This window comes from Aotus nancymaae, unplaced genomic scaffold (genome assembly GCF_030222135.1).
Source record: "Aotus nancymaae isolate 86718 unplaced genomic scaffold, 86718_ANA_hifiasm-v0.15.2.pri h1tg000004l, whole genome shotgun sequence".
Taxonomy (NCBI): domain Eukaryota; kingdom Metazoa; phylum Chordata; class Mammalia; order Primates; family Aotidae; genus Aotus; species Aotus nancymaae.
Window position 1 is genome coordinate 60,490,058 of NW_026988415.1, and position 13,926 is coordinate 60,503,983.

Here is a 13,926-nt window from a genome sequence, read left to right on the forward strand (position 1 = left end):
AGAAAAGGATGATCAAAATAAACACAAAGCAAACAGAAGGAAGGAAATAACAAAAGTATAAGCAAAAATCAATGAAACTGAAAAAAAGAAAACACTTAACTTTAGCTTCCCCAAAATTAAATACTTAGGTAAAAATTTTATCAAATAGGCACACAAGTTCTGCATGAAGAAATCTACAAAACTCTGATAAAAGAAATCAAAGATCTAAATAAATGGAGAAATATTCCATGGACATGTATATAACAACTCAAGTATATCAAGATTTCAGTTCTTTTCAACTTGATCTAGATTCAATGCAATCCCAATCAAAACCCCAGAATTTACTTTTCTTCTATGAATTGTGCTTTTTAATGTCATTTCTAAGAATTCTTCACCAATCCTGAAGCCCCAAAGATTCTCTTCTCAAAGTTTTAAAGTTTTATTTTTATATTTAAATCTATGATCCATTTTGAGTTCATTTTTGCATAAGGTGCGAGATTTAGGACAAGGTTCATTTTTGTTTTCCTATGAATATCCAATTGTTCCAGGATTGTTTCTTGAAAAAACTACCCTTCCCCTATTAAATTCCTTTTACACCTTTGTCAAAAGTCAGCTAAGTTGGTCATACTTGTGTAAGGCTATTTCTGGGTTCTTTATTCTGTTTCAGTGATCTGTGGCTAGCCCTCTGCCAATACCACACATTCTTGATTACTGTAATTATATAATAAGTCTTGAAATTAGGTAGCTATATTCCTTCCATTTTATTCTTTTTTATTCAATACTGTTTTAGCCATACTCACTCATTTTCTTTCCATATGAGTTTTAGAATTATCTCATATGTATCTACAAAAATCTTGCTGGAATTTGATAAAAATTATGTTAAACTGTGTTTAATGTAACGTGATCATAGCTCACTGCAGCCTTGATCCTCCCACCTCAGCCTCCTGAGTATATGCAACTACAAGCACTCACCAGCCACTAGGCCCATGTTAAACTGTGTTTAACAATTAGATGTTTGCCAAGTTTACCAATCTTTTCAATGAACCCATTTTTTTATTATTTAAAGTTAATATCCTTTATTTTTTGAGGAGTGTTAAGTTTGTGCTGCAAAAGGCCAATAGGACAGAAATTTAAGCTACAGACTGGGAGAAAATGTTTGCAAACCACAAATATGGCGTAGAACTCATATTTAGAATATGTAAAGAACTTCTCAAACTTCAACACTAAAAAGACACAAGCACTTCAATTAGAAAATGAAGAGACATTTCACTGAAAAGGATAGCAAATATAGGGATGACAAATAAGCACATGGAAAGATGGTCAACATTAAGAACTTGTTGACCTGTTACCACACACACCTATGAGAACAGCTAAAAGTTTTTAGAAAATATTGGCAATGCTAAATGCTGGCAAGAATGATAAGAAACTGGATCTTTCATTCATTGCTGATAAGAATATAAAATGGCAGAGTTTCTCTGGAAAAAAATTTGACAGTTTCTTATAAAACTTAGCATGTAACCATATGATCCATAATTTTCATCCTTGTGCATTTATCCTAGAAAAATAAAAACTCTACCCAAAACCTGTAAATTACCATTCAAAATGGCCTTATATGTAATAGGCAAAATATTTGAAACAACATAAGTGTCCTTCAACAAGGAAATGGTTAAACAAACAGGGGTACATACATATCATGGAATACTGCTTAGCAAGAAAAAGAATTGGGCTCAATATACACAACTTAAATGACTCTCCAGATAATTATGCTGAATCGAAATTATGCTGAATTTCAAAAGGTCACATGCTGCATGATTCAATTTATATGATATTCTTGAAAAAGCACAGTTATAGAGACAGAAAACAGATTAGGGATTGTGGGAAGGAGAGGAAGAAGAATGGTGGAATAAAGAGACATAGAAATATACACACACATTGTACAGTATCAATTTCCTGTTTTTGAAATTTTGCTATAATTATGTAAGATGGAAGTTGGAGAAGATAGAGTGAAGAATAAACAAGATTTAGCTTTGAAACTTCCCATGATTCTAAAATTATTTCAATACAGAATGTCTTAAAAATTGGTTGTAAATTCAGTAAAATAAAATTTTACATTGCTTGAAATACCAAGGTAATAATATGGAACCAAATAAAATTAACAGAGGGCACATTTTCACATAGGAAGAACAAGATTGGAAATAACACATGAATTATAGTTATAACTATATGATGTTTCAGTTTGAAAAAGAACCAGTTTATTTTTCTTTTGAAAGATTTGGTGAATTGTTTTCTTGAGAAACAAAACAAAAACAAAAAAAAAGTCATTCTCAATCAACTGCATATTGCTTAAAAGTCTGAATATTTAGATAATTATCTTCTTTCCGCTAATAAATATTTTAAAATAAAAGCCATAACTATTAACATTTTGAGGTGATTGACATGCTAACCATCATGATTCTACCATTATAAAATGCATACATTTATTGAAACCTCACACTGTCGCACTGTACCCCATAACCATGTACACTTATTATGTGTCAATTATAAATAGTTATAAAAATACAAAACATAATTATTTTTATTTTAGCATATTGACATAAAATTTTTATCTTTCTATGTACCCATTTATTCCTTTAAATCATATTTTATGCAGTATTCATTCATTATTTTACTGGGCAGGACTGCTAAGTTTTCTATATTTACAAAAATTCCTCCTATATTTTTCTTATAAAGACTTGGATTGGGAATCGAAGAAGGAAATATCGTTTAATGGGGATTGAAGTTCCGCCTCCAAGAGGAGGCCCTGCTGATTTCTCTGAGCAGCCTGAGTCTGGTTCCTTATCTGCACTCACATCAGGAGAGGAAGCTGGGCCTGAAGTAGGAGAGGATAATGACAGAAATGATGAAGTATCCATCTGTTTGTCTGAAGGAAGCTCTCAAGGTACTTTATATGCTGAATTTCCTAATAACAGCCTTTGTAAATTTGATGCATTTTTTACTTGCTTTTCAGCTCACTGAACTTCAAGTCTAGAGTCTTCAAAACATTTGGTCAAAGAATATATTTATTTTTAGTGCCTCCACCTAAACAGTCTCCCGCATCATCATCACAAGGAACATTCATCTACAACAGTAATAATCTCCCACATTTATAAATATTGCCCATTACAATTCATACATTATAAATAAGTAAATAATTTTTAGTTTTTTTGGAATTCTAGTCAGTTTAGGTCAGAGTTTTATAAACACACTGTAATGAAAGAGTATGGCATAATGTGACAAATACCAGGCTAGTAGTCAGGAAATCTAGATGCAACTCCTAGCTTTTCATGTGACATTTCATAAGACTTTCATGCAAAGTATTTAATTACTTGGTCTTTAGTTTCCTCATCTGCTAAAAAGAATTAAACTGGATCATCTTTATGATACCTCTCAATATTTCTCTAAATGAGAATTCTAATAATATCATGTAATTGTACTATCTGTCCATTTGTCTTCAAGCATAGATATGATTCTCTTCTGACATATTTTTTATTAACACACTTACTGAGATTAAATTTACACATCATAAAATTCGACCATTGTGAAACCAGGTGAGGTGACTAATGCTTGTTATCCCAGCACTTTGGGGACTGATGTGGATGATTGCTTGAGCTCAGGAGTTCGAGATCAGCCAGGGCAACATAATAAGAACTCATCTCTACAAAAAATTTTTTAAAAATATTAGCTACAGTCTCAGCTACTCAGGAGTCTAAGGTGAGAGTGACACCCTGTCTCAAAAGAAAATCATTCATTTTAAATATAGAATTCAATGATTTTTAATAAATTTTATACAGTTGTACAACCATTACCATCACTGAAATCTGAATTTATGTCATCTTAATCATTCCAGTAATTCCCTTGAACCCATTTGCAGTCACGCTCTCTCCCCACTCTCAACTTCAGGAAGCCACTGATCTGCTTCATGACTATATAAATTTGTCTTTTCTGGGCATTTTCTATAAATTGAATCATACAATATATAGGTTTTTTGAATCTATGACTGAGAAACAGAGGATCATGCCTTTTATCATTTTGCTTTTGATTTTATTGAGCTCTGTTTAGAATAATTACAATCAATTTTCCAGTTTATTGTTTGCCTTTTAATTTTGTTTATGGTGTTTTCTAATTTCAGATTTTCTTTTGTAATTTTTAAGTTTTCAAATCTACCAATACTTACTTTGGGTCATGATTACAGTCTTTCCTTGTACTATAATTATGTGAATATACCCCTACATTTGCCTCTAGTATCCGTATAGTTTAATTTGTACAACTTGATATTTATTTCACCTAGAATTCATTTTGCTTCAAGATGTGTTAAAACATCTAATTTTATTTTTTCAAATGGTTAACTAATTGTCCCTACACCATTTGTTGAATAACTCATCTTTTTCTAGTGAGTTGAAATGTAGATTTTTATCAAATACACACACACAGACACATATACACACACTCTCTCTGTCTCTCACACACACACACATATACACACATGCAGACATAAACGTATACACATGTGGGTCAAATTTGAGACTTCTTATTGTTACACTGATCTCATGACTTACAACTGTGGCTTTATAAAACTGTCTTAATATCTGGTAGGGCCCTCATTCTTCTTTGCTCTTATAGTATATTGACTCTTTAGAATTGTTCAGTCATAAATTTTGGACTGTTTAAGCATACCTTTTCCCAATCTTCTTCCCCAAAATCCATGAAAGATTTTTCTTGGCATTGCATTAAATTTATAGAATATTATAGGAAGATGAATTCAATTTTGCATGTATTGAATTTTAGCTAATGTTTGAATATCCATGTGGAGCTGTCCAGCAGGTCTTTGGATAATATGAGTCTGAAACTCAGATGAGGGCTTAAGACATAATAAGAAATACGGAATTCACCCACATTGAGGCAAAAAATATCTAGCCATGAAAATTGAAGATTTAGTTAAGTGAGAAAATGTAAAACAAGAAAGGACTAGGGACAAAGACTGTATATTGATAAATATCCAGATTTGGACATTGGAGAAAAGGGAGCCATTGAAATAACATGTAGCAACAGAAGAAGCAGAACATTATGGTTTTCCTAAAACCAAGGAAAGAATCAGGTGCAGTGGCATACCTGTAGTCTCAGCTACTTGAAAAGCTGAGGTGAAAGGATCTCTTGAGGTTAAGAGTTTGAAGCTGCAGTGTGTTCTGATTGCATCTGCAAATAGCCACTGTACTCCAGCCTGGACAACATAGTGATTTCTGTCTCTAAAATTAAGAAAAAAACTAAAACAAATAAAGAGATTTCAGAAGGAAAAGGCATCATTATTTCATTGGTCTCATAGAAGTTAAGTAGAAAAAGGAATGAGAAAGCCATTGAATTTGGTGTTTTAGAAATTATTTAAAAAGCAATTAACTGCATGAGGAGAGGAGAGGCAAGCAGATTGCAGTAGGTTGAGTAATGAAAGGGAAAGCAAAGCTACTAGTATTAAGAGGGCCATGTATTTTGAGTATTCAAGTTTCTCTCTCTCTTTCTCTTTCTTTCTCTCCCCTAGCATTTGTTATTCATACTGAAGATGATAACAGAGAATTGAGTGTACAGGAAAATAGTGAGGCAGATTTTAAAATTATCAAGAAAATAGAAGCATTGCACCATTTCCAAGCCCTTTGTTTCTAATATAGTTGGTCCTTTAAACCATTTCTGTCATTTGCTAGTGTTTACTGAATTGCATGTGCCTGGAGATACTTGGATATTCCCAGTGACTCGTGACTGGTGTTTTAGAGCCTACTGAGTGGTGGCTAGTTGAAGGAGATTGGGGAAGTAGGGATTTGTGTGTTTCTGTGGTTGAGTGGGTGAGCTGAGAGAAAATATTCTGATAAAGTGCAGAAGACCCTAAGTGAAGTTTCATTTCCCAACTCTCACTTCTCCACCTAAAATATAATTTTAGGAAATAGGTAGTTGAAGGAGAAAAGGTGAAAGTTAATTTTAAAGTCCACTTTAATTGTCCACTCTTAATGGACCACTGCTCCTGCACTGACATTCTTTGTCGTGGTGTGTTCCTTAAACAGCTGGCACAGTAATCAAGGCACAATAAGAAAAAGAAGAAAGAGAATTCAATGTATGAATAAAAAAAATTTGATCATAAGTGTAATTGTCTAGATTTTTTATTGGTGGCTTATTTTTCACAGTTGCATGGTAACCTTTTCATTCTCACAGAAATTTCAACAGAAAAGCATAAAATCATTTTCAAATACTGAAAAGAACCATTTTTGGTACAGTTTCCTACTAGTTATGCCCTATTAGTTCCCTCATTTTGCTAATGGAGAACACTAATCTGATTGGTTTGACCAAGTGAATCATATCATCTGGCCTAAACATGGCTTTAAAATATGCTAGGCACTTTCCTTCTAGTTTATGAAAATGTAGTCAGATATATTTCTACTTTGAAAGCTCCATTAATTACATCTAAGAAATATAAAGAAAAAATAATTTTTAGATTATTCTAAAGAGTAGCTGCCCATACTATTTCAAAAACCTAACAACTAAAATTCAGACTGCTTATAATAAGGCTGTTGATTCAGTAGCATTAGAGTCTTCTACATATTTAAGAAGGGAATGATATCTTTAAATTAGGGTTACATACTACATATTAAAAGTTAATTGAAAATCACATTAAAATGTTCTAGAAAAATCTATATAAACAAAAATTAAGATTTTTTTTTAATTTAATGCAGTAAAAGGCAGTTTTAGTAAGAGTCAAAAAAAAGTACTGCTGGTCTTTTAGCAGTTTCAATTCCATTCATTTGTTTCTGAGTGGGTAGATACTTCCCTAATACAGAGCTTCTGACTTATCTCTAACTTCCACCTTTCACCTCCCACCTTCCCTTTCCCATTTCATTTCCCTTTCCCTGTGTGGTGGTGAAGAGAAAAGAAGTGTGGTTGGGAAAAATTAAAAACAAAACAAAACAAAAAAAACTACCTGAGCTCACCTCTCCCACAATGGCAAACTCCAGCAAAAGTAATAGCTGGATGACGGAGCTCCTTAATTTCTGTATCTACAATTAATATACTGTGAAAAATAAATTTGAGGTTGAACAATTTTAAAGAATTTTACTATCCTGAGAAGCAAATTTTGTAAAGATGAGAACAGTTAACATCTATGCCATTAAATTTTACATCAAAGCCTCTTTTTGAGCTGTATCTGTTATATGGGTATACACATGAAAGATAATTCCACATACAGTTACTTAGTGTAAGTATAAACAGCTACCACATAGAGCACCCTCTAGAGCTTTTACTGAGTAATAATTCCACTTTGTTATCCAAGCAGCAGAGCTGCTTTTCTTGGGGAATTAGCAGGCACATAGACAGTGTTTAGATTTCAGACATTTACAAATATTGAAGCTATCTGTAAGTTAAAGAAAACATTCCTTATTCACTGTATCGCTTTACATCCTTTTATTTTAGAATTTATCAGAAGAGCTTTAATTTAAATCTTCTAGAATAATCAAATCATGTATGAATATGTTGCCAGTAAAGCAGAACTGTGCACAAACTTATGAGAAAATGAGAATAGGAATATAAGGCAAGCCTATGAATAATGGTGCCTTGTTGATGAGCAATATAAACTCTCTTGTGAGGCCACTGATGCTAATACGGGCTCTGTAGCTAAAACATATGACTCTTTTCCCTCTCTTCATTACATTTGGTTGCTGATTACATAGGAATTGTAATGTCTGTGACTTGATATTTCTAAATAATTAGTAGGTAAAGGCTCCTCTGTCTGTGAACCATTCTTTTAAAAAAATTTAAATTGACCTGTTTTTAAGATTCCACATATAAGTGACATCATGCAATATTTTCCTTTCTGTGTTCAGTTATTTCACTTAGCATAATGTCCTCCAGGTCTGTATTAGTTTGTTCTAGCACTGCTATAAACAAATACCTGAGACTGGGTAATTTATAAAGAAAATAGGTTTAATTGGCTCACAGTTCCGTAGGCTGTAGAGGAAGCATGTTACTGGTTTCTTCTCAGGGAGGCCTCAGGAATTTATAATTATGGCAGAAGGTGAAAGGGAAGCAGGCAAATCTTACATGACTGGAGCAGGAGGATGAGGGGTGGGGTGCTACACACTTTTTAACAACCAGATCTCGAGAACTTACACACTCTCACAAGAACAGCACCAAAGGGGAAATCTACCTCCATGATCCAATCACCTCCGACCAGTCCCCACCTTCATCATCGGGGATTCCAATTTGACATGAGATTTGGGAGGAGACACAGACTTAAACCATATCAGATTCAATCCGTGTTGTGGCAAAAGGCAGGAGGAAAAACAGTCAAATATATACAGATAGAGAGAAAAAAAGAGCTTACCAGGATCAGAGTTGGTGGGAGAGGAAATAGGGAAATGCAGGTCAAATATCTGTATGAACAGATCAAAAGAGCTAATATGCAACATGAGGATTACTATTAATAAGTGTACTGTATTCAGAATTTTTGCTAAAGGAGTATGTTACAGCTGCTCTAGGGTGGGGACGGGTAACTAGGTGAGATAATGGATATGTTGATTTGTTTCACTATAGAAACAGTTTATATATGGGTGTGTGTATGTGTGTATCTTATAACATCATGTTGTATACCTTAAATATACCCAATAAAAGGAGGAAACAAAAACATTTAAATTGTATTTATAATGGATTTTGCATCAAAATTCTGGTAAGATTTTCCTGGATATCTTAAACTTGAATTCTCTATATGGTCATATGTGAGTTCCTGAATCAACTGTATTTTTCTCTTAATAATTCCCCCAAGCTCATACGAGGCACACCTGTATTTCTTTCCAAGAGAAGGAATGGACTTAGAAGAATTGGGGAGGGCTGATAAATATTTTTGTTCTGCTTCCTAAGGTGAAATAAAATGTCAGTTACCATGAGACCATGAAATTCTACTAGTATTTATTCAAACAATATCCATGACATGGCTGTGCCAAAAGAAAAAAAGAGAGAGAGGAACATTGCTACCTTGTTTTTCTAAGGGGCTGGTGGAGGGTAATCTAAAACAGATAAGATTATACATGCAGACACCCTGTGTCTTGAACCAACCTGTTCCCCTAGCTCAGCCTGAAGAGCTATTTAGTAGTCTGGTTTCTCTGAATTATTTGTTTCTTTTACTTATTTTTTCATTTTTAGAATATTGAATTTTGATCAGAAAAGGGATACATGTTCATTTTAGAAAGTACTAGGAAATACAATAAAAAATAGAAACAATCCTATTCGTCAGTGATAACTCTTCTGAAAATAAGGATGAGGGGATATTTTTGCACTGTTTTCTCTTTGCATATATACAGGAGTGTGTGTGTTACATTCACAAAACTGGAAATGCTCTGGATTTATGGTTTTACATCATATATTTGAAAATTATTTTATCACTTTCTTTTATTTGAATGAAAAAATTGTTCATTGTAGAAAAATATTTAAATACAAATAAGCAAAAATAAAACAGAAAAATTAAAAATTTCCCATAATTCCATCTAGAAATACTAATGGCAATGTCTTTGTGTAAACAGTCCCAGTCTTTTCTCTCTATGAAAATTTCTATATTTGTATAAAAAATTTATTTAAACTTTATAGTAAAGTATATATATTTTAAAATAAAATTAATATTATATGTATCCACACAAGAGGTTTTGTTACCTTCATTTTTTCACTTTTCAGTTGACTATTAATATTTTCCTTATTACTCCTTTTTTCTACTTCAATTTTAGTGTCTTCATAATATTTATTATAGAGATATATCCTAAATTTCTCTTGTCCATTTTTTCAATTACAAATAGCACAGTGGTGACCATCATTGTATTTGCCCCCATCCTTACTTATTTCCTTAGAATGCATTGTTTAAAGTAGAATTGCTCATCAAAGCGTGTATGAAATGAATTTTCCATTTATATCTTTTTATAATAGATAAATTATTTAAATTATCTTGAAAACAATATTCTTAAGAAATTTTGCAAAATGAAAAACTAATTTATGGCATTTTTTTTTTCTATAGAAGAGCCCAATGATGTTGTTCCAAATGAGGCAAGGGTTCATAAGGAAGAGGACCACCATGCAGTATCCACAGATAATGTGGTATGTACATTTTGAAATTATTTTTCCATTATATGATTGATTTCATGCACAAAGATCCAGTTGGTGAAAATATTCACATTTTCAGAATAAAGTCTTGCTCCACTTCACAAACCAAAAAGAGCTATTTCAAGTGAAATTATATATCTTTTAGGGCTTACTAAATGTAATTTAAAATGTTATCAGTTGTATCACTAATTTTTTGATTGAGGAGATTTGCAAATATAAAAATTCAATACTTATACATATAAAAATGATATTTTTTATATCATATAAAAATACATATAAAAAATATATGATATTTTATACATAACAAGCTATTTTTCTTCAATACAGTTAGTAAAGAGCAGATTTCTTCCTCTTTGACAGATGGCAGAATTAAAACAGAGTTTAGTCTGAGATCATGATGGAAACCTTTGTTAGTTGTGGTGCATGTATGCAAGAATTTCTGACTCAGTTCTCTATTCAGAACATACCTATCTATAATGTGTTTTAAACTTTTTTCCCCATATTAATAGTTAAATTATGCTCTGGTTAGTCATCTTAAAAATCACAATATAGGAGGAAAGACAGTAGTAAATGTTTGAATAGTAAATAGAAGAAGATTGTGTGCAAATTAAACTGGGTTTTGTGAAAATGTAAAAATATAGTGATGCTCGCTATGAAGCTGTTTTAGCAACATCTGTTTATATTCTGCCCTATCAAGTAATCCTATAATCAAGATGGCATTAAGAGTCAGACATAAAGTGGAATGTCATTGTTCTTTTGTTTTTTCTTTTAAATCAGCATTCTGTGTTTTACTGCAGCCACTAAAAAATAGCCCCATAACTGAATTTTTTGTTACAAAATGGCTGTGACTTTAGGATTTACATGGATTTTCATTACAAGCATTGTTTATTTCACACTATAGTCCTGCCACATGTCTTTAATAAAAGTTGAGCACATAAAATAGTTTTGCTATTCTTTTGTTAAATAACAACATTATATAACAATGTTTTCCACAAGCAGAATATAGTTTAGGATTGTATTTTCCTGATTTGAGTCCTGGTTGATTGAAATCAATGTTTGACCCTTCTAACACTAAGTTCAATAAGCATACAGGAAAACAGCTTTGATTGTGAGGCAAAATCATGTTTTCATTAGGTAGCTACTAGTAAATTGTTTTCCGTGTTTATGAATTGTGATACTCTTAAATTCCACCAAGTAATAATCTTCTGCTTCAGATTTGAGTTTTAGTGTACAAGTTATATACAATTTACAAATTGAAACACCTTTCCCTTTAAAGACATGCTCGTTTTGACCCTGAATTTCTCTGCGTTGAATCTCCTTCACAGCAGATATTTGAAGATAATGAATGAAGTCATTGCATAGGATGACTCACAGTCATTTAGGCACCTAATTTTTCAAAAAGCAATGGATTTTTAGAAACAAAACTCCAAACTTTCAAAGGCTGATCTCCTCTGCTTGTAACTTTTGAGTGCCCCCAATTATTCAAGGATGACAAATCAAACAGACATTTAAGACCTACTTAAATGCGTACATCTACACAGTGTTCTTTGGTGCACCCCTCCCTGGATTGCCTAGGTACTTTTTCCCAAAGCCAATCCAAATATGTGAGAATCTAAAAAACATCAAAAATAATCAAATCTGAGATCTTGAAAGAGCTGACATGATTAAGCCCCAAGTTTATAGTGATTAGAATAGAAAATAAAGCATTGGATTCATCTCCAGGCAGCAGTAGAAAGTAATTTCACTGCAGCTGTTTTCCTGATTCAAAAGCCTGCAGGTCATAAACCCTGTAATAGTGTCATATCCTCATATGCAATATATTAAATATAATCATTCCAAGTTAGTTTATTACATTTAATCACCATATATAAATACATATATATGTGTGTATATGTATATATGTGTGTATATATACACAGATACACATACACACACACACACACACACACACATATGCTGGGTAGGATGCCTGATTTGAAATCCTGCCTACAGTATGTTGCTATTTATGTGCTTGTTCTTAAAAGACTGTCTAGTGACTGAATATAGCTTAGTTTTTCCTTTTATAAAAATTTTATTTTGGGTTGGCAGGGTTTAAATATTTAAAGTTGTTGTTTCTTAACTGCATTTTTTACATGCAAAAGAAAAGATTAGAGCTGATTTTATTTATACCTTTGGTTTTTGCTTTGATAAAAAACAATCGCATGATTAGAGAACTTGGACCCTCATGGTAGGAGCTCATTGGTCATTTTTTCATCAACAATGAACTGTTTTCTTCATTTTTTCAACAGATATTAAATTAGCATTATTACCTACTGCTGGCAAGATATTGTACAAGCTATGCTATATCTTAATTTTAAAGCTAAAGATAATTTAATCTGTCTCTCTCCTCTCTCTTTTTCCCTTTTCCTCTCCACCTCTTCATCCTGGATGTTACTCTTCAATGAAGGAAACAAATCACCATGCAATTTTTATGATTACATCATAGATACCTGCTTTCATTTAGTTTTCAAGCTAAAATTGTGCAGTGTGCAGTAAATATGGGAATTTTTGAAAACTGTATTTGATTTTGAAATATGTCATATTCTGATATTTTACATTAGAAGTCACAAAGAGGCATGTGGAAACATAAAAAGGAAAGCTCTATCTATCCATTTTATATTTACCATTAAAATAGACCACCGTTACAGGAAATGAATTTCCTGTCACTGGAGGGTGCTATTTAAGCAGTTTGCCTGTTTTGTTAAGAATATTGTAAAAAGTAATTTTCTATTTTAAATAAAATTAATTTTTTTTTATTTACCAAGCACTCATCAGTTAAAGGCAGAGGGAGGTGTCTCAGATACACACTATGTGTAACACTGAGGAGCCAGTCAGTTATCAGAGTTTATTCCAGATAGCCTAGACTAGATAACCTGAACATCGAAGGCATATTTTATATACATCGCTGAGTGTAGTAAGAATAATGTGATATATATTTTTGAAAACTTCTCTGCTTGTGTTATAGAAAATAGAAATTATTGATGATGAAGAAAGTGACATGATAAGTAATTCTGAAGTTGAACAAGTAAACTCGCTCTTGGATTATAAGGTAGGTAATTTAAAATTATGAATTCATTAAGAGAAGGTATTAAATGAGGCAGAATTTTACAATACCTATGTTTCTCCAATTTAATAAGTTAAGCATTCTAGGGTTCTGCATTAATTCTATCAGTCAGAGTGCTGGTTATTTTAATTATTGCTGTCTGGTTTAGGGGTTATGATCTTAAGCAAAGAGTTTGCTGAGCGGAGTAAGTATTGATAGTATATAGCATGGTGGAGGCAGTATACAGTGGTGGTAAACATGAAATTTATGACAAAGCTTTTCTGAAGCCAATGTTCATTTGTAAATGATGGTAAAAGGGATATGTTTTTTCCAGTGGACTTTGCTAATTTTATCTTAAATTTTGACTTCTTCTGTAGAAAATTTTAAGAAATATAATAATACACCTGTTCTTGGAGACATTTGAAAATAATTCCCAGAGGAAATACAGAATGAATACGAATAGAGATGACCTTTTCTTAGTGTTGTTACTAAAGTGAAAAGCTGACTTTGACAGGGTGCCATACATATTTTTTTAATTAAAGCTGAACATAAGCTATCAGTCTGTATGTCAATATGTTTTCTGCATAGGTTTATAAAAGCTGTCCCTTTGCTAATCATTATCCTATCTTACTAGGTAACTTTGGGGCCTTCTGAAATTTTGGCCACACGGTCCTTTACATACACAAAAGTTTTTGTCATGGAATGCCGTCGGT

General features: G+C 32.4%; 1 protein-coding gene across 4 annotated transcripts in view; it reads left to right on the forward strand.

Annotated features, from left to right (window-relative positions):
• Window positions 1-13,926, forward strand: part of HDX (highly divergent homeobox) — a 186,493-nt gene that overhangs the window by 153,525 nt on the left and 19,042 nt on the right. For all 4 annotated transcript variants that reach the window (XM_012470802.2, XM_012470803.2, XM_012470804.2 and 1 more), the window contains 3 exons: window positions 2,710-2,917; window positions 10,046-10,125; window positions 13,136-13,219. In XM_012470802.2, the coding sequence (XP_012326225.2) occupies window positions 2,710-2,917; window positions 10,046-10,125; window positions 13,136-13,219 (372 nt within the window). The remainder of the gene's footprint in view (window positions 1-2,709; window positions 2,918-10,045; window positions 10,126-13,135; window positions 13,220-13,926) is intronic.